The 20,168-nt window shown below is 33.8% G+C and overlaps 3 protein-coding genes across 3 annotated transcripts; 1 reads left to right on the top strand and 2 right to left on the bottom strand.

The window, feature by feature from the left end:
* Positions 1-636: 636 nt before the first annotated feature.
* On the bottom strand, positions 637-4,108 carry LOC131610711 (violaxanthin de-epoxidase, chloroplastic). The gene is made up of 5 exons (XM_058882735.1): positions 3,979-4,108; positions 3,431-3,885; positions 2,479-2,575; positions 1,973-2,364; positions 637-1,276 (listed from the first exon to the last, which is right to left on the bottom strand). The coding sequence occupies exons 2-5, from the start codon at positions 3,826-3,828 to the stop codon at positions 775-777; spliced, it is 1,389 nt and encodes a 462-aa protein (XP_058738718.1). The 5' UTR covers positions 3,829-3,885; positions 3,979-4,108; the 3' UTR covers positions 637-774.
* Positions 4,109-13,908: 9,800 nt separating this feature from the next.
* LOC131610713 (probable serine/threonine-protein kinase PBL28) lies at positions 13,909-16,190 on the top strand. The gene is made up of 6 exons (XM_058882738.1): positions 13,909-14,504; positions 14,712-15,164; positions 15,271-15,386; positions 15,474-15,734; positions 15,834-16,034; positions 16,119-16,190. Exons 1-6 carry the CDS (start codon positions 13,946-13,948, stop codon positions 16,188-16,190), a joined length of 1,662 nt encoding a protein of 553 aa, XP_058738721.1. The 5' UTR covers positions 13,909-13,945.
* A 377-nt stretch (positions 16,191-16,567) lies between these two features.
* On the bottom strand, positions 16,568-19,525 carry LOC131610712 (probable serine/threonine-protein kinase PBL26). The gene is made up of 5 exons (XM_058882737.1): positions 19,194-19,525; positions 18,889-19,064; positions 18,591-18,780; positions 17,961-18,352; positions 16,568-17,873 (listed from the first exon to the last, which is right to left on the bottom strand). The coding sequence occupies exons 1-5, from the start codon at positions 19,303-19,305 to the stop codon at positions 16,947-16,949; spliced, it is 1,797 nt and encodes a 598-aa protein (XP_058738720.1). The 5' UTR covers positions 19,306-19,525; the 3' UTR covers positions 16,568-16,946.
* Positions 19,526-20,168: the final 643 nt, after the last annotated feature.

The following is a 20,168-nucleotide window of genomic DNA, read 5'->3' on the forward strand; positions in this document are numbered from 1 at the left end:
CTCTAGGGTTTTTTTAGGGACTTGAGAATGTGAGTATTACTCATTCTTTCAAGGAAACCAACCGATGTGCGGATACTTTAGTTGATATTGACTGCAGTTCTCTGAAGGAATTTATTTGGTTTGCTTCTTTCCCTGCTAGTTTATTTTGTCTGCTAGATGAAGACGCTAGAGGTCTCTTGACCGCTAAAGTCATTCTGTGTAGTTTTCTAGTTTTTTCGGACTTCGGCCCTTTTTGTTATAAAAAAAAACAAAAATAAAAAACATGGAAGCAAATCGAAAGCATATAAAATTACAATTGAACATAACTAAACTTAAGCTTCTTCAAATAGGGAGTAAATTTTAAAATTATCTTATCATATTTTATCACTCCATCAAATAGAATATGCTACAATCTTATCCATACTTTTAGAGTATGTTTGGTTGGAGTAAAAGAGGGTGGAAAGAAAGCTTAAGGAAAGAAAGATTATATAAAACCTGTAAACAGCAATAAACACCAATTACAAATATATAAATTGAATAATCAATATTTGACTCAGCATCAGTTCATAAAATCTATGATTGCTAACACAAATATCAGAATCAAAACATCAAAGTTAAAGATTATATAGAACCAAAGAAAAAATTTAAAGGAAGAAAAAAACAGCACCAATTTGATGTCTTTTTTCTATATAAAACGAATTCTTATGAGAACAAACATGAGAATTCATTCAATAATAAACAAGTATATCAAAAAATATGTTACAACTTACATCATTTTTTTCACAGATTTATATGTTATCTTAGTTTCCTCAGTGGCAAGGCACGTCCAAAGAGCTTTTCTACTTCATCAGCTTCCAATTTGAGGCTGTTGAGTATCTCCATTTCTTCCTTAGATAGCCCTCTTAAGAAATTTTCTTCATCTTCTTGAAAAATTTTGAACCCTTCTGCCAACTTCTGTAACAAGTTCATTTCGGTTTTCCCAACCTTCTCTACCTCTTCTTCCAACTCTTCAACTTCCCTCACAATGGTTTTCTCTCCTTCCTCTACTTTTTTCTCCAGCCTCTCCACAATCGAAGGCTCTGGTCCACATGTGTTATCGGTTCTAATGAACTTGCTGAAGTCTCTTCCTACACTCTTTGCCGTTTTTTCAAGTTCAGGAACAATGGATTCGGGTAAAACTGAACTCCTTGTGTATACGACAGCACCACCATAGCCATCCCATGCATCGTTTCTTCCTCGGTAGTAGATGAATATATAGTCATCTGGTTTGTTCTCAATTTGAGATGACAAAATATACCTGCAGATCACTGCTTGTAAATCCTCTAGCAGGGCCAAAGGCCGAATTCGACAAATAAATAACAGCTTTCAGGTTTAACTGAAAGAGTTAGGCCAAAAAGTAAAAGAAAACACTGTTTTTCATACATCAAACACTTGAAAATGAGTAACCAAGGGCCTGTTTACTTTGCATATTTTGTATGTTCATTTTCATTTCAACTAATAAACACAAGACAATACTGATCAAATATTTCATTCGCCATTTTCAGTTACAAATTTTTTAAAACAGGTCTAGAATTTTAAGCAGGACATGCAAGACGGGCTACCGCACAAGGCCTAAAATTTATCACAGTAAAACCTCAGTTAAATAGGGTCTCATAAAATATTGTCACGGTTAAATCATTGTTAAATAAGGCCTTTATTTGTTTTGACATCGTTAAACTTCGGCTAACATACGCAGGACTTCCAAATACTTAAGACGGCTTTGAGTTTAAGGTATGCCTATCATGTGTAAAAGAGGCTGAGAAAAGCAATACGCTGTCATGTCCTTTCTTTGCCTTAAGTTGGAAGTTACATTTACTTACTTCAAGCGCTTGACTTGAATTTTATTTTAAATAGAAAAATTAAGGGTATGTAAGCTTCATGTGAGTAATAATCATGGGCATGTATGCTTCATGTAAGTAAAAATTAAAAAGAGAGCCTCTGAGCAAGGAATTACCAGTCATCTTGATAGTTAAGGTACTCGTTATCATGATTGTAGAGTATTCCTGGATTTTCAGGATCTTGAACAAATTTCTGCAGGGCTGACCTGGTAAGAAATCCACCATCTGGAGTTGGTATTCTCCATGTTATATTACCAACAAGTTTATTGGCTTCTGTGCGAAATTCATGTAACTGGCAGTCAAAGGCATCAAAAGTGGGATTTAATCCACTAGTGATGTACCACTTGCCACTAAAATCTGAAATATTAAAGCTCTTGACAAGGACATCCGGATTTGGAACAGGAAACTCTCCCACATCAGATTTCTTAGGTACACATTTCTTCCTTGAGACGGCACACTCGTTGAATTCATCAACCACACTGTTTTCAAACACGTCTCCGCATTTTATCTACAAAATTAAGACAAAAAAGAAACTTTCATGAGCTGAGATTTTAGGTTCCCTTGACAATTGGTGTACAATTTGTACATGCTTGAAGTTGATGTAAAGAGTAGAAAAACTAACCTGGCATTCAGTTTCATCAGGTCTATTGTTGCAAGTTTGGAGACAAGCAATATTGGCAGCACATGATGGGTTTGAAAGACACTTGGCTAATTCTGGCCTGCATATATAAAAGAGGAAGGCCTATTGTATTACTCTGTTATTATGCTTTTGAAGCTATATATGTAATAAGACTATGGATTTAAATCCCCTCATGTTTGAAACGAACATTATGTATTTTTGAAGCTTCGGAACTCAATGTGCTTCATTAGTGAGATTATGAACATAACCCCTCAATGTTGGATTCAAACATGAGAGGATCCAAATCCTAAGACTATTAGCTTATTAGAACATCTCCGACACATATTCTTGTGCGTATGAACTTGTTCTTAGTTCTTATACATTCTACCCTTGAAGGCCGTCGACTTTTTGTTATAAGAAGAGATTCTAACCCATCAATATTTTGACAACCAAATCATTGAAAGTATGTGTTAAAAGTCTCATATCAGACAATATATCACATGAACATGTGTTTATAAGTAGAGGCAATCCTCATCAGCTTTGTATGGTTGAGATGCGCTCAACCACATTTTTTTCAGTATGTTAAGAATACAAGTCAGGTTCTACCATTGAAGTGAAAACTAGTTGGTAAACGCAATTTAGGTTGCACCTAACTAAACCTACCAAGTTAATATTGCGAGGGATCCTCTCATTTATATCTCATCCAATATATGGAACACCCTCTCACTCTTAGGATTGGACATCTAGAGCCTAACCTAAGAGGCCTCTTAGAGGGTGACCTGACGGATCTTGGATATACTTTATCGCTCTTATACCATATTAAAATTTGGATTGACTTGACTCATCTAGCTTGTAGAGTGAGGGATACCTCCGGCTTATAAACTAATTTCATGTCTTATCTCATCATTTGAGCTCTTAACTTTCTTTTAGATGCTCTAAGAAATAGAAAGCATACCTGCATTCCTTGAGCAAACAGGCACAAGTTTTGAGAGCATCAACAGCATCAGCTGATGGAACAACCATTAAAATACAAAGCAACAAGCCAGCTAGTTCCATGACGCGTAAATTTCTCCAATCTTGAAGAGAAACAACCATCCTATTGAACCCAATTTCTAATATCTGTGCAGGATTGGGAGAAGAATGGTGTTCCCCTTTGTGGTGTTGACATTGCCATCCTAAACCGCGAGAATGATGAAGAGGTTTTCTAGTGAAAGACACTAGTTTGAGAAGTGCCACAGTACAAGTAGGAGAATACTGAAACCTTGAAGTTGTTGTTGTTGTTATTGATCTGTGAAACCTTAAATCAGTTTTAATAATAATACTTGAGTTTGCACCCAATGTTGCCATATACATAATTATATATGTATATTTATTTCCTTGCCTTACATTCAATTGTGATCTGAACTGAAACTGCAAAGAAAGATAGAGGAAATAAGTAAATTAAATGAGGAAGATGAATAATAGCATAGTATAGTGTATAAGAGAAAAGAGTGGTGGAGATGCCTTGTAAATTGGAGGTAAAAAACAAGAATAAAAAAGAAGAGACGAGAAAAGGCGTGGCGTGGCATTAGAGGATGAGATAAGAAGAAGAAGAAGAGAATATGGTGTGTGTTTTTGTGTGTGGACTGGAAACACAGTGCCCCAAAATTGTACACGTCGACGCTTCCAATTTTCTTGGGAGGGAACTGGACTGGACTATATATTCCAACAAGTTCAACTGGGATTTAACCTGCCACTACTAAATTATATCCAGCACCCCCCATAAATTTAAGTTTTCTATAATATATTATTAGTCAAATTTCAAAATTTCGAGCCTTCTACCGGATATTAATTAATGTTGAATACTGCATATTTATGAAAATCATGCATTTTTTATTTATCTTTACAAAATTTTCAGTAAAAATTCATTTTTTACATGCATTTTTATTAGAGAATTTAAAATTTTTGGTTAAACCATATATATTTAGCCCGACATTTTTTAAATGTCCGGTAAAAGTGCATACATGTTGACAAGATATTTTAAAAATTTTGGTAAAAGAAGTTTTCATCTATAGATTTTTGAAAAAAAATATGGTAAAGCAATGTAAATTTTTAAATTTTTAAAAAATCAGGTAGTTCATATTTTTTTTTTTATATAGTGAGGAATAGAGAGTAGGACGACACGGTTGCTTCTAGACAAACTAATCAAGCAGTAGAGAGCTCTCGTTGTGCAAGGAGTTTGAGACTGAGAGGATTCGCAAGTTCGGACGGGTAGAGTAGTCCCATCGGTTCTCACGGGAGGAGAATGACTGAGCAATCACGCACACCCCATACTTTCTAGCGTAAAAGAGGTAGAGTTGGACGGGACAAAGATTTTGATGTAGAGCCCGATGCTCATGTTGGCACTGAAGTGGATGCTTTAATTGAGTTAGAGGTGGTGGGGGCTAACACTAAGGTGGAGACTCGGGCTAACATTAAGGTGACTACTCAGGCTAGATAAGAGGTGGAGGTCAAGCTAAGACGGAGGTGACGGCTCAGGCTAATACAAGCATTTGCAGTCCATTTGAGACAATCTTGTTTGTGTTCCTCTTATTAGCTCCCCACGGGCCACCAGATGGAAGGCCAAACATTCACATCCAACAGGTCTTCTTGAGTACATGCGGAGGATCGATGTGTTTATCGTAGACAATGTCATCAAGGCATCCTATGTGGAGCATAGAGTGCATCAGGACTTTGATGATAATGCCCTATTTTCTGGCTATCTACGATATAAGAGTTTAGTGGCTAGATATTTTCCTGAGAATTGTCTACGCTTGTTTGAGTATGTTAAGTGAATCCCTTAACCAGTCCTTTCTGTGCCATTTAAGGGTATTGACAGATGATTTATGTCTAACATTATCAACAGTGCCATTGCTATTAGAGATAATGCATTGGAGGTGCATTTCCCTGGTCAGTGAGACGCTAGTTACTTAGAGTGGTACGTTACATTATCCTACCCTTGCATCATCCCACATGATCAGCCTACTGGTAAGCTGGACCTTCCCATGACGAAGGACCTTTAGATGACGTGACACCACCTCCACCTGGTATGATTGACCAGCAGCGATAGTAGAGGATCACACTTTTCTCATATAACCTCATGGGTTTGGCACCATATGGTGAGATGCATGCTTTGGCATCGTAGACAGCACACATTGCCCGTGGTGGACTAATGTAGATTTTATTAGTTTGTTCATTATTTATTTTTGCTGACATTATTTTGGGTTTGTGTTGAATTATTTGTATATTGTTGACACTTTAGTTTTACATCGTATTCAATGAAAATTAGCATTACATTAGTGCGGGATGAACATAACTTAACGATAAATTGCTTAACATAACTTGACATAAAAATAACACGAACATAACTTAAACATTGTTAGATGATTCATGACGTTTCAACATCTTGATAATATCATCGACATATCTGGAAATTATCACATCCCCCTCGATCGAATCATTTGTTTCGTATTGGTGATATGTGTTACACATGACTTTTAAATCTCCAATCATCTTCGTCCAAACTTACTAAAAATAATCTTCCATTCATTGTCGATTGTTAAAATCAGAAAGATAATATAATAATAACTGAGGTTTCATTGTTAAAATCAGAAAGATCAACCTAAAAAATTACATGATATTACTACTAGAGTTATAGTAAGAGACAATGAGGAACTTAAAATGACATAAAAAATACACAAAGATAAATATTCTAGAATGCAGTTTTAACAATCATTTGTGGTGGGCTCTATGTTTAGTGTTGCTGTAGTTTTTGTTCATCAGCATCATTTGCCGATGAACAATGCATTTTGTTTACTTACTCCAAAACATACTCCATTAGATGTTATATGTTATAGATTAATTCACATAAATTTAGATCTCTTGATTGGTCTCTTAAAGCATCTTTCCCCCTACACGCGTCATGCTAGGGGGAATATGTAATGTCTCATCGCTTAACTGATCTCTTAAAGCATCTTGTGTAACACCCTAGACTACTTTTGAGGTATTTTCATCATACTTTGATCTCACTCACACGCTTTTCAGGAAACTTTCTAGAAGGTCACTCATCCCTAAATTGCTTCATGTCAAACACGCTTAACTATGAAGTTCTTATGGAACGGACTACCGAAAAGAAGATGCATCTCGTTGGTATAGAGAATATCAATCAATCCTTATATGCATTCTTTCAACCATGTAGTCTCTTCCCTGCATAGCCTCAGAGTCCCTTTCATTTTGATGTGGCGGCCACCCCTGCCATCTTAGGCCTCAAGTGTTACATGCGGTGTAACCACCCCTCGCCTTCTTCGGCCTCGGTTGTTACAGATCCACCATCTTCCGTATGGTTTGTCCTTGAACCACATCGTACTTAGTCCACAAACCAACACGGGTCTTTTCAGCATGCTTTGACCTCACTGACACATTTTTCGGGAGACTTCCCAAAAGGACACTCATCCCTAACTCGCTCCAAGTCACGTACCCTTAACTGTGGAGTTCTTATGAAACGGGCTGCCGAAAAGAAAATGCATCTTGTTGGTATGGATAGTACTAATCAAATCTTTATATGCATTCCTTCAACCATGCAGTCCCTTTTCCTGCACAGTCTTAGGATCTCTCTCATTCCGATGTGGCAACCACCCTTGCCCTCTTAGGCCTCAGTTGTTACATGCAGTACAACCACCCCCCGCCTTCTTTGGCCTCAGGTGTTACATTTTGCCGCTACGCGACTCATTCTTGTGGAACAATGTAATGTCTAATCTCTTAATCGATATCTTAAAGCGTCTCGCCCTTACATGACTCATGTTTGGTGTATAATGTATATTTAATCCTATTTTTGACAGATAAACTTAATAGTATAATGGAGCTTAAGTCGAATATGATAAAGTTTAAGAGATCAGACAAGCTTTGCTAACTCAGCTACAACTTGTATATCATGCAAAGAAATATGGTGGTTAATAGCAATATAGACATGTTGGTCATGCATAAACAAGAAGACAAGATTGTCAGGGTCCTAAAATTGTTCGCTCAACACAATGGGACATGGTCATTAAATAGCCATAATGCAACTATCCTCAAACAAGCTATATACACGCGCATAAAGAACAAATGAACCAATCGTTAGTATGTCTAATAATGATTGGTGTTGGACTTAGTACGGAGGATCACGGTCTAGTGTGCCGGATACTTATGGTGAAAACTAGAAAAATAAAGAACAAAGGAAAGAATCCATTCACAAATCATAAGTCACTAAAGCAACACCAGTTGAATAATCATAAGTCACTAAAGCAACACCAGTTAGATAATAAAGGAAAGAATCCATTCACAAATCAAAAGTCACAAAGAAAAGAATTCATTCACTCATCAATTTGACGCATTCATGTATTTTTATTTGTTGTATCAAAATCAAACAAATAAAAGTTCAAACTTAATATTTTTATTTAATATAATAAAAAAAATAACATTTAAATTTTATCTATTTAATTTTGATTAACAATAAAAAAAATTAAATACATAAATGCAACAAACATTGATTGTAGCTAGATTTTATTTTAAATGTGTTTTAACGTGCCCGGTTAGGGGGTAAGTGGCAAATGTTTATTTAAAGAAAAATGATATCTATACACTACATCGTATTCACTGTTCACCAATACGATAAACAATGTTTCATTAATATATATATATATATATATATATATATATATATATATATATATATATATATATATATATATATATATATATATATAATTTTTAATTTTTTTTTGGGATTAAGGACGATCGATATAAAAATTGTGTGATTAATTAACTTCATCACTTCATTAATCAACTTTTTATACTTTATTAATCAACTCTATTTTACTACTAAAAATCATTTTTAAAATCTTAGTGTTTATTAATCAACTTTATCACTTTAATAACAAACATTTTACACGTTATTAATCATCTTTATCTTACTATAAAAAATTATTTTTGATATCCAAACATTTATTAACCCAACTGTAAACTATATTAACCAATTTTTTATATTCAATTAACTAATTTTATGTTATTACTTTTATGTACTGTTCACATTATTATTCAGAGACATTGTTTATGTTTATGTTCATAATATTTTTCAACATTTAATACGATGTGTAAACTTCAAAGGGTTGGCTTAGTTAGCAAATGAGCTTTCTCTAAAAAGGGACGGAATCGACTAGTACCCGGGTTCGATGTGTAAAACATGATGTAGGAATAGCATATCTTTTATTTAAAGATATTGTGTATTTTTTTTTTCTTTTTGTTTTTACTGTGTATATTATATTATATTTTTTGTTTTTGTTTTTAGTGTGTGTATATTATATAGCACCATTATTTTGGCAATTACGATGTTTTTCTTAAGGAAAGGATTGATATGTTAATTGTACAGCTAAGAAATTGGTTATTTTCAAAAATAAATAAATCGTAGAGTGAGACATTATGATTTTTTTTTTTTTGTCAACTTCTCATTCTTTATCGACACTTTGATTTAAAGTCAAACAGTTTGTTCACATGTTTAAGGGAGATGAGTTCAATGACCATACTTGAAGGATAAACTCTTAGTATACGAACTTATAAGCTCTCCAGTTAGTTGCTATATATATATACACTAATTAAAGTAAAACAATTGTCTAAGTGGAACGAGTTCAATGACCACGTGTAGAGTGTTCATGGTTTATAAACTGAATTTAATCATTTTAGTTCAGTTTATAATAACTATTTTAATAAAAAATATAATTAATATAAAATTGGTTTAAAACAAGTTTGTATTTATAAACTAGTTTATAATCAATTTGCAATTATAAATAATTTTATATTTTGAACTCTTTTAAAACTATTTTTTTTCAATTTCAAAAAATTAAATTATTTTTTAAATTTTAAAAAAATTCACAAAAAATATTTTTTCTTATTAAAAAAAATTATATTTTTTATTTTTTTAGATATCTTTTATATATTAGGAAGGTTTTCATGTTTTTCATGTGTCATTTACTGAATCGTGCATTTTAATTTTATTATCAAATATGTATATTATGATTAAAAGTGAAAAAATGATAAAAAGAAAATTAAGTTTAAATATTAATGTGATGTTAAATCAGAGTTATACTAATTAAATAATTTTTTCCGCGTTTACTTTTCTTATGATTTATTTTTTATTTCTTCAGTATTCATGCAAAGAGCATGTAATACAATATTTAATAGAAAGATAATTTAACTGCAGTAAAAAAGAAAATATAAATATATCAAAAATTATATTGCTTAACTAGGTCACAAAATACTTTTCTGAAAATCTTCAAACAAAATCCATAATTAAAGGTCGCTAAAACAAAACTTAACTGGCAGCATTCATCATATGCAATTTATATACGAAAGAAATTCAAAATTGAAAAACAAAACTAAGAAATATTAAAAAGAGTGATCAATTAATTTATTACGTCAAAAAATTTGTTTTCATTTCTTACTAATAATAAAACTTTATTTACTAAAAAAACAAACTTTTTTATTTTCAAAAAAATTTTATTTTTTATTTTTCAGAATAACAAAATTTTTAGAAAAAAATTATTTCAAATTATTTATTTTTTTTAGAAAATTAATTTTTTCAAAAATATAATATTTTTTATTTTAAAAAATATTTTTAATAATGTTTTTTCAAAACAATTAGTTAAACGGTTTAAACTAGTTTTCCATTTAAGTTTAGTTAATTGAATTGGTTATAATATGTGGTTCAGTTTATTATCCATTTAAATCGTTAAAAAAATTTATGGTTAAATACAATTCAGTTTAAGTATATGATTCAATTAACCATATTTTTGCACACCCCTACTTGAAGGATAAGCTCTTATTTATATAGATCACACCAAGATAAATGTTACATGTACATAGACTGGAAATATGAGATTGGAGTGCGTTCCTTTCTAAGTAAAGAGTTCTTTGATAAACATAGTAAGTCACTCGCAATGCAAGAGCTATACTAATCTAGCCTGCAGGTTATCCAAATTAAGTATCTATCCAACGAATCTCCACAATCTACATCTGATGATAAATTGGTTGCCTTAGTCTATAAGGCGCAAAAGAGGAATCACACTATTGACTAAATCAATTTCAAGCAATGGCGCCAAAAACTTGATCGCGACTTTATGAGTCTATCGGGTTATTAACCGCAAGCGCACAGTCTAATCGTGTAGTTTTAAAAGATATCAAACCCAGAAGGACTGATAATCAAACTAGTGATATCTAACGTTACTATGTAAGATAAGGCTAATGATTTTTCTTTGGTTTAAAAGGAAACGTGAATTAAATATAACTTAAGTTAAATAATCAGAAGAGGAACACCGGTATGCAATTAATCGGACTTAGAGGATTCAGTAATTCATTGGCATTATTTTTAAGTATTAAAATATCATTCAGTAGAAACTAATGACGTGGGAAAACCACTTTTGTTTTGAATGGGCTGAACACCTGTGATGGGCGCCATATGCTGTGTGTCGAGGGGCAAGCTTTACATTTCCGTGTTGGGCGTAACGTGAAGCTGTGTCGGATGATACAATCCTCTGCTATGGAAGTTTGCTGCAACTTCTGCTACTTTTGCAGAAGTGTGGTTTTAATCTCATTTTTCTTCCCATTTCTTCCTCCTTTCTCATATAGGCTAAGATATGTATAGTTACCAGAAACACACTAAAAATATCAATAAATGTAAAGTAATTCATGTTAATTAAGCCTAATATGCAATGTATTTTTGTGGTATCAATAAACCACAATAACAAATAACTACAACTATTAAAACTTCAACTTCTTCCTTATGTGATCAACATTTTTCTTCAAATCTCCCATCTCTTTTGAATACAACTCAGGTCCAATCTCTTTCCCAGACTTTTTGCCCATTTTTCTCACTAGTTTTATGGTTTTTCCTTCAGTTAAAGTTGTTTCACTTTCACCAAAAAATTCACCATTCCAATGGAACAAGTGGCAGTCATCTTCTTTACCCCAATACTCACACTTCCAGTATTTTTTCTCAAGATTTGCATTTGACTTTGACACAAACATCTTCATAGAAAGATTATGACCATATTTGGGAGTAATTCTCCCATTAAAAGACATGTTAGAGTTGGAACTTTATGAGATTATTATTTCGTTGATGAAAAGACACGAAGAGGGACGATTACAATGATGAAGAGGAACAAAGAGAAAAAGAAATGAAAGAAAATGGAGTATGAGACAAATGAATTGGAGAATTGAAGGGACGGAAAAATGATGTAGAATTTAGGGTTTCGAACTGAAATACACATATAGAAAATACATTAAAAATAAAATAAATAAAAAATAATCAGTGTCACGTCAGCTTTTTTGATGAATTGACATTCTGAAAATTTAAAATGGATGAATTTTCAAATATTAGGAAATTTTATCAAACTTTTATTTATAATTTTTTTCTAAAAAATTTAACCCATATGACTGATGACAAAATAACTATTAACCCTAAAAAAATATACATAAAGGTTATAAGAGTTTCATTCCAAAATAAAAGGTTATATAACACTTTGGTGACAATTGCAATGCCATAGAAATAAAATAAAATATAAAAAGCAAAGGCATAGAATACACACAAGCTGTGATCTGTTAATAGTTGAGAATATCCATATTCCCATTTAGCTAGCGATGATCACAATGATAGATGATAACTCTTATTATAAGTACTCAACTCCATTAGTCTAATGGAAAAATTTTAGTGAGTTTGTACGTTGCGCTGCTTCTCCATTATTATGCAAATAAAAAGACATGGCTCGCCACTTTGCCATCCCATTTGTCATTATTGCTATTCTTATAAACCCTTCCCTGCTCGTATCTCCTGCACCACCCAACCACACACAAGGTCATATCATTTTCTTTACTCTTTTTTACTATTATTATCACTCTTTATCTTACATAATCATTGGGAATTTCATATAAATCACTGTCAAAAGATAATATTAAGATGCTATATATACTGTGTGTTAGGAATCTTTGAGAGAGATTAAGTCAATTCAATTATGGTTATGGACTTACTCAAATATGTGTGAAGATCTCAGCAACAGAGTTCTAAGCATAATAAATTAACTTTAATAGGTGTTTTTTTATGAGATTTTCACATATAATGATTAATTGTGTTTTCAATGATAAAATGAATTCATTTATTATAAATAAAATAACTTTATTAATAATAAGTTGTGCATAGGGGTGGAAATGAGTTGGACCGAGCTAGACTTTGTCAAGCCTGAGTCTGATCTATCAAAAAAATAAAAGTCTAAGTCTGGCCTGTAGCTTGTCATAGGTTTATTTTTAGGCATGAATCTGTCCTTTTCGAAGACCTGGTTAGCCTATCAACCTACATAAAAGCCTATTTATTTTAGACATGTGTAAATAAAAAATTAAAATAATGTTTAAATAGACTAACTAACTAAAAAAAGTAAGAGACTAAAAATTTATTTGCATTGACTTATTTTAACATACCTATTAGCATAAGTTATGTGAGACTTATAAAAACAATGTTCATCATGTGTTTTTATCTTATTTTAACAAGGTCTTCAAAATAATCAAGTTTTATTTATGTATTTTAAATCAAAGTATAAAACATAACATAATGATAATAAAAAATTATTCATATTTATTTAAATAGGCCGGCCTGATAGGCTTAAAAGACTTTTTTAGAGCCTGAGGCCTAACCTTTTTAACCATATAGGCTTATAAAAAAACTTAAGTCTTTTCTATTTAAAAAAAAGTATGGCCTGACCTGAGTCTCTATAGGCTAGCCTATAGGCCTCTGTTATCGGTCTGCCATATTTTGACCCCTAGTTGTGCGTTAGTTATATGATTTAAAATATACTCTCCCCGTCTCACAATAGGTGTCATCTTTCTAATTTTTATTTGTCTCAAATTATTTGTCCATTTAGAATATCAATGTAATATTTATTATTTCTTTCCACTAACTTACTCTTATTATATTTTAATTCATTTAAGTACTCCACTACTTATTATTAATAAGGTTATTTTAGTAAATGAGACTCATTTTATCATTGAAATCAACATAATTAATCGTTTTCTTAAAAAGTGTGAAAATCTCAAAGAAGACACCTGTTGTGAGACGGAGGGAGTAATAAATAAGGGTAAGTTAGTGGAAATAAATAATAAATAATACATTGGTATTTTAAAGAGACAAATAATTTGAGACAATATATGTTCTGAACACATATTTATATATGGGACAATCCGCATCCTAAAAGTCGATTTGATGTTTGAATATAAATAGCGTGCGTCACATAGTCTAATTGATAAATATTAGAGATTGATCAAATTCATCTTTACAAATGTAAGATGATCAGTGTATGACTACTGATTATTAAAACTCTTACCAATTGGCTTAGGTACATGTGTATTGGATTTCAATGCCTCCCAATACGGGTATATGCCATTTGGTGAATGTGGAAGTGTGAAAGAAGATATAACAAACTGGGGCAGCACTAGTGATGGTTTCCCAGCCACTTTCTGCTGCAGAAACTCTCTCACACTACTCTCCGATGCCCTCGCCTCGCAAGTCCGTAACTCAACAGGCCAAATCTTCCCTTCTCAACAACAATGGCAGAGTTGCAACAAATCATTCCATCCACAACAAGGAATGTCACTGTCCTCATGTGGCTTTGATAGCATTTACTTTGGTAGCTCCAGATGTTCTAATTTATATCTGCTAGATGCTCAGAACTTGCAACAGTTCACTGATGCATTGGAAACATGTAGCCACTTTGACCGTTCGCTTGAAGAATCGTGTTTGGATTGTACGAGTGCGATTTTGAGCTTACGAGATGGTTTGTATGATAAAATGGTTGGCAAAGACAACTACAATGATACCGAGAGAGCCATATGTGGTGTAGCAGCTCTTGTTTCTGTCGCTTTTGAACAACAAGATGATCCTTTCCTTGCAGACAAATTCTTGCGATGCTTTCCGCCTCCCGCAGTATATAACAAGAGTAAGATTATTATTATTATTAGCCTGACCTACTATAAAAACGTTGCGTACGAATTCCTATTGTACGTGTTTTTGAAGTATGACCTGACATTGAAAATGTTAATGTTAGGCCTGAGTCTGTCTTATTATCTTTTTTGCGTGTTATATATGTATATTTTTAAGGTCTGATCGAATGATGAAACTGACGTAATTTTTTTGGCGAACGTAGAATCATCGATGAAGAAACTTGTGTTGGCAGTATTGGTGGTAGCGATCCTAGCATTATTGATTATTGTTTTTCTGGTAAAATGTGTATCAAAGAAAAAGCCTATTAAGAAGCATGCTCAGTTGAAACAGATAGCTACTTGGTCTGGACTTTACTGGTTCACGAAAACCGAAATTGAAAATGCGATGAACTTTGAAAATGAAAAGATAAACCTCGGACGTGGGAGTGCAGGCGAGGTGTATAGAGGTGTTTTGCCTAGCGGACAAGTTGTGGCCATCAAGCATTTGATAAAGAGTAACACATCGAGTTCTGATTCGTTCACCCGAGAACTTGCAGGTCTTTCTAGGCTTCGTCACCCGAACCTGGTTTGCTTGTTTGGTTGTTGCATGGAAGATGGTGAGAGATATTTAGTCTACGAGTTTTGCGCGAATGGAAATCTTGCTCAACATCTCTTGAGTAATGTTCTCTACTCTTCACTCTTCATCAATCATTTAACATATTCCAACGTAATGTATAACGTAAACGATGATTTTAAATGGTGATTTTATTTTACTATGTTCAGGAAGAGATAGTCATTTGACATGGGAAGCAAGAGTGAGGATTCTGCGAGAATGTTCATTTGCGCTTAAGTATCTCCATCATCATATCGAGGGTTGTGTTGTACATAGAGATATCAAGGTAAGTGTGATGAAATTTATCTGAATTTGACATTGGGAATATTTAGATAATGTTTTCTTAATTTCTGATACTGATTTTAATGATTAGCTTACGAACATTCTTTTGACTGAGAAATACGAAGCCAAACTGTCGGATTTCGGATTGTCAAGGATGATGGGGATGGAAGAGAGCAAGGTTTTTACTGATGTTAGAGGAACCATAGGCTATATGGATCCCGAGTACATGAGTAATGCGAAGCTAACTTGCGCGAGTGATGTATACAGTTTCGGAATTGTTGCTTTGCAAATTCTGTCAGGACAGAAAGTCATAGAATTGGATCTCGATGCTCGAGACCAGCTTACCAGAAAGGTAGTATAATCCATTCATCACAAGACACAGAAAAACATGATAACGAATAATGTATGCATTGCGTTGGATTAGATTACATTGTAATATGAATTTTTGTAGGCAAGAGATGTGAGTATGGGAAAGCGTCCACTGTCGGATTTTGTAGACTCGCGACTAAAGGGACAAGTTGATAAGACAGATTTCGGAACCATTTTACAGATTGCAGTACTTTGCGTTGCAAAATCAAGCACAGGTCGTCCTTCAATCGAGGTCGTTTTTGACGAATTGGACAAAGTCTATAGGGACATAGAAGCACGCAAGGTATATATAGTAATACGCGCGATTTGTTATTGCTTGTAGTAGTTTTGTGCTTACCAAGTTGACAGCAGTTTTCTGTTTATGCAGAAGGCAACCCCAACACCATCAACAACAACAACAACAACAACAACATCAACATCAACATCTAGCTCTAATTGATGCCTCTATCCGCGTGTATGATTAAAGTTGAAGAAGTGAAACTGGAAAATAGAAGATGAATATGTACGACTGTATTAAAGAAGTGTGACATGTTTCCCTTGTATTTCGCTCGCTCGCAGATCTTTAGGTGCACCTAGAAAATGTGTTGGAGCCATAAAAAAACCATACTACAGCAAAAGAAATGTTGTTGCAGTCATTCAGATCTTCGATTCAGAAGCGTGTTATAGACTCGAAGCAATAGAAATTTGAATCGTATCTACTTTATCTGTATTTTCTTTTATTCTATATATCATAGTTTAGATTTCGCATTGATATAATGAAATAAAACTAGATTAAACTGAATAACTTGTTTTGATTGGCCTAATACAGATGAATAATTGTGACAGCAGTAATAGGTAATAACATTAGAATTGCCATAATCATTTATATAATACAAACAAGGGTCACTGTTATCAATAATTTAAACAATCACCTATGGAAATTCACGGTTATCTTCACACTTGTTCTTGAACTAAAGGTAAAATACATGAATGTAGCTGAAGTCTACTAAACAAAACGAAGTGTATATATATATGTGGATGGTTGAGTTTCAAGTTTTATATTTCGAGGATATAGATACGGTTATGTTATACTTGTCTCGTGCTCAACCAAACTGATCGATGTATAAACAACAACAACAAGAAGACTTTGACAGAAATATACAAAACAACGTGTCAAAGCGCAGCGTGCATGTATGAATGCCTGTTCAATTGCAAGCTATCGTGGTGAATGAACGCTTCCCTCCTCTGATCCTCCGCTGCTGGAATGGTCGAAATGGTGAGAACTTCCGTCCTCAGATGGCCCCATGCTGACACGATTAAAATGATGAACGTCTATGTGTGATCCTTCCCCGCTATCACTGCTTATTAGCCCAAAAGAATATCCATTTCCATCTTGTGATTTCCTACTGTCACCATGCTTTAAAAGAACACTTTCATCCTGTGAGTCCGAGTCGCTGCTGCTATCAGACGAGTGATTTTTAACCTTTGAAGATTTTTTACTGCTCTTTTGGCTTAAATCCTTTGCGCGAGATTTCATACTGCTCTTCTGGCTTAAATCTCCTGCAGCCGATTTTTTGCTGCTTTTCTGAGATAAACTTCCATCCACGCCTTGCTTTCTCCTACTGCTTTTGCGACCACTTTCTGATCCTGAACTCGAGTTCTTTGATTTGGTGCTGCTTTTGCGGCTTGATTGAGAGTAAAACTCCTTTATTTTTTTAGTATCTTGTGGACTATAATCATGGTTTTCATTCTCATAATAGTCACATTCATTGTCTGATCCATCTTCACATTCTTCGTATTTCGCACTATCTGCTGTAATAGGCTGTTTATTCTTATTGCCTTCGTTCTCGCTCTCGCTCTCGCTCTCGCTCTCACTCTCGCTTTCACTGGCAGTGGCAACACTCTTTTGGGAGGCGGATTTGGGAGGTGGAGGAGGTTCAGGAACACCTTCAGGAGGAGGAGAAGTTGAAAGAAAACTCAAAGCAGTTACAACATCACTCATCAAAGGACGCGCAGCGGCTTCCTCCTGTAAGCACATGGCTGCAATTGCAACAACCTGATTCAGATCCTTGTCGGGATAATATTTCAGCTTTGGATCTGCCAAATCTCCATACTTTTTTGGATCTCTAAATATCGGTTGTGCCTGCAAAAATTTATCATAATAGATATCACAAAATCAAAGGACAAAACAATAATATTCTAAAGAGATTGTTATAGTTATATAGTTTACCCATGAAACTAGATTTTGCTCATCGTGCGATTTTGTGGTGTCAACGGCCCGTCTTCCTGTTATGAGTTCTAGCAAAACAACTCCAAAGCTATACACATCTGATTTCAAGGTGAGATTACCCGTTCTTACATACTCGGGCGCACTATAACCATAAGTGCCCATTACTCTTGTAGGAACAATGTTCATCTTATCTTTACCAGCAAGTTTCGCTAGTCCGTAATCAGATAGTTTTGCATTATGGTCATTATCAAGCAAAATGTTGGAAGATTTCAAGTCCCTATAAATAACCGAGGGATTTGCCTTGTCGTGCAAGTACCATAGTCCTTTCGCAGTATTTGATGCTATTTTCATTCTGCTATACCAATCTAATTGAGGTTGTTCGGGTTTTCTCTCTGCGCCAAAACCAAAACACGTGCTCTATTTTAGTTTCACATTACCATAATAACATAAGATTATCGAACGTTGACATTATAATCCATGAATATATCAATACATTCAGAGGTTATAATGACAACTTCCGATACATTTAGAGATCAAAACAATGACAATTTATGCAAACTATGTAATGCACAGTACAAGTATACATGTAAGTTAAAAATCGAAGAACATAGAAAGAAAGGGCGAGTATACCTAGAAGACAACTTTCTAGAGAACCTCCTGACATGAACTCATACACCAAAAGACGTTGATCGCCATCAGCGCAATAACCAATGAGTTTAACCAAATTTTCATGGTTTAAGAGACTCAACATCAAAACCTCAACCAAAAATTCTTTACTTCCTTGACTCCCATTTCTGTCAAGTTGTTTCACTGCTACCACCTAGAGAGAGAGCGAGACGAAAAACACAAACACTCAAAACACATGTAATACAAGTGTAAAAACAACAATTGTTGTAAGAACCGAATCGACATTATCATATTATAAAACCTGTCCTGTTGCAGGAATTGTTCCTTTGTAAACTCTGCCAAATCCACCTTCCCCCATCAAACACTCTTGCCTGAAATTCTTGGTCGCAATCGCCAACTCGCGAAATGTGAAATTCTGTGCTTGAATATTTGATGTGTCAACTTGGTTTGTTTCTTCTGGTTTTGGTTTCTTTATATCTACATATCACTCACATTGACCAAATCATTATACAAAAAAATAGAAAACGCTATAGAATATAATCTCTAATATATAATCAAGATTATACAGAAATAGCACGCAGAACATGCATTATTCGAATAAATAACCTGGTGTTCTTGTTATAAGGGTGTTGTTTTCCGGCGGCGGCGCAACCCCATGTTCCCTCTTGCTGTTGCTTTTCTTACTCCTTTGAGAATTAAAACAAGGAAAGCAACTCATTCTTCTTCTTCTAAACGTTCAAAAAGAATTTCTAATAAGAAATATAAAAAAAAAATAAAAAATTCTATACTAATTGGTACAAGAAATGAATGAATGAAAGAAAGAAGGAGTGAACGGAGGTTCCCTCAATGAAAGAAATTGAAGGAGCCACTCCGCAACACAAGAGGGAAAAAGAGGCTATAAAAATGGAAGAGGGATGATGAACAGCATAAGGTTAAAGGAAGAGGAAGACATGCATGTAATGTAATGATGATGAGGAATGGAAAAAAATTGTTGAGGTTGTCTCGGAGAGAAAAGGGGGAGGATTTGAATGGACATTATTATTACCTGTTTTTTTTTTTTTTTCCGACAATTGCTTTTTTAGTAATTGACAACGTTGTTTTTAAGTTATATTTTGACTTGTAACTATTTTTTGCATTAGTATTTTTGTTATGTTAAGTGGACTTTGGGGTAAGGTTGTTATTTTTGTTTCAGTTTAGTTGTTGACGATGAAGTGGAGATTATGGTTGTGAAGACAACGTGGTAGTTGTTTGGTTGGAAACTTGTTCCTTGTTTATTTTTTGTTTACCGTTAATCCAACTAAGTCTGAACTAAGACAGTTTAGCTAACAATCCAAATTTAAAGTAAGTGATAAGATAACTATAATTAACACAATTTATTTATTTATTTAGTTGTTTGTTAATGGATATATGATATATGAGGTGGACCCCTAGAGATGATGATGTGATTTTTACATGTTTTTTTTTTTCTGTAGCCAAGGTCCATATGGCTTAGTCTCACTTCAATTCAAGTTCATTCTAGCTTACATAGGACTTAGTCTTAATGGTACTTCTTATTTTTCCTTCGTTCCGACTTGTTTAAGG

Source organism: Vicia villosa, linkage group LG6, assembly GCF_029867415.1.
Source record: "Vicia villosa cultivar HV-30 ecotype Madison, WI linkage group LG6, Vvil1.0, whole genome shotgun sequence".
NCBI classification, from domain to species: Eukaryota; Viridiplantae; Streptophyta; class Magnoliopsida; order Fabales; family Fabaceae; genus Vicia; species Vicia villosa.

What these genes read in the sequence shown, in the direction of transcription:
- LOC131610711 (XM_058882735.1), bottom strand. Translation starts at nt 3,828, where the DNA reads ATGTATATGGCAACATTGGGTGCAAACTCAAGTATTATTATTAAAACT. An exon ending in CTGATGAAACTGAATGCCAG is followed by an intron (nt 2,365 to 2,478) that starts GTTAGTTTTTCT and finishes TTAATTTTGTAG; the next exon opens with ATAAAATGCGGAGACGTGTT. An exon ending in CTTAACTATCAAGATGACTG is followed by an intron (nt 1,277 to 1,972) that starts GTAATTCCTTGC and finishes AGTGATCTGCAG; the next exon opens with GTATATTTTGTCATCTCAAA.
- LOC131610713 (XM_058882738.1), top strand. Translation starts at nt 13,946, where the DNA reads ATGCCATTTGGTGAATGTGGAAGTGTGAAAGAAGATATAACAAACTGG. An exon ending in TCCCGCAGTATATAACAAGA is followed by an intron (nt 14,505 to 14,711) that starts GTAAGATTATTA and finishes TGGCGAACGTAG; the next exon opens with AATCATCGATGAAGAAACTT. An exon ending in GAGACCAGCTTACCAGAAAG is followed by an intron (nt 15,735 to 15,833) that starts GTAGTATAATCC and finishes GAATTTTTGTAG; the next exon opens with GCAAGAGATGTGAGTATGGG.
- LOC131610712 (XM_058882737.1), bottom strand. Translation starts at nt 19,305, where the DNA reads ATGAGTTGCTTTCCTTGTTTTAATTCTCAAAGGAGTAAGAAAAGCAAC. An exon ending in CCTTATAACAAGAACACCAG is followed by an intron (nt 19,065 to 19,193) that starts GTTATTTATTCG and finishes AGTGATATGTAG; the next exon opens with ATATAAAGAAACCAAAACCA. An exon ending in AGCAAAATCTAGTTTCATGG is followed by an intron (nt 17,874 to 17,960) that starts GTAAACTATATA and finishes AAATTTTTGCAG; the next exon opens with GCACAACCGATATTTAGAGA.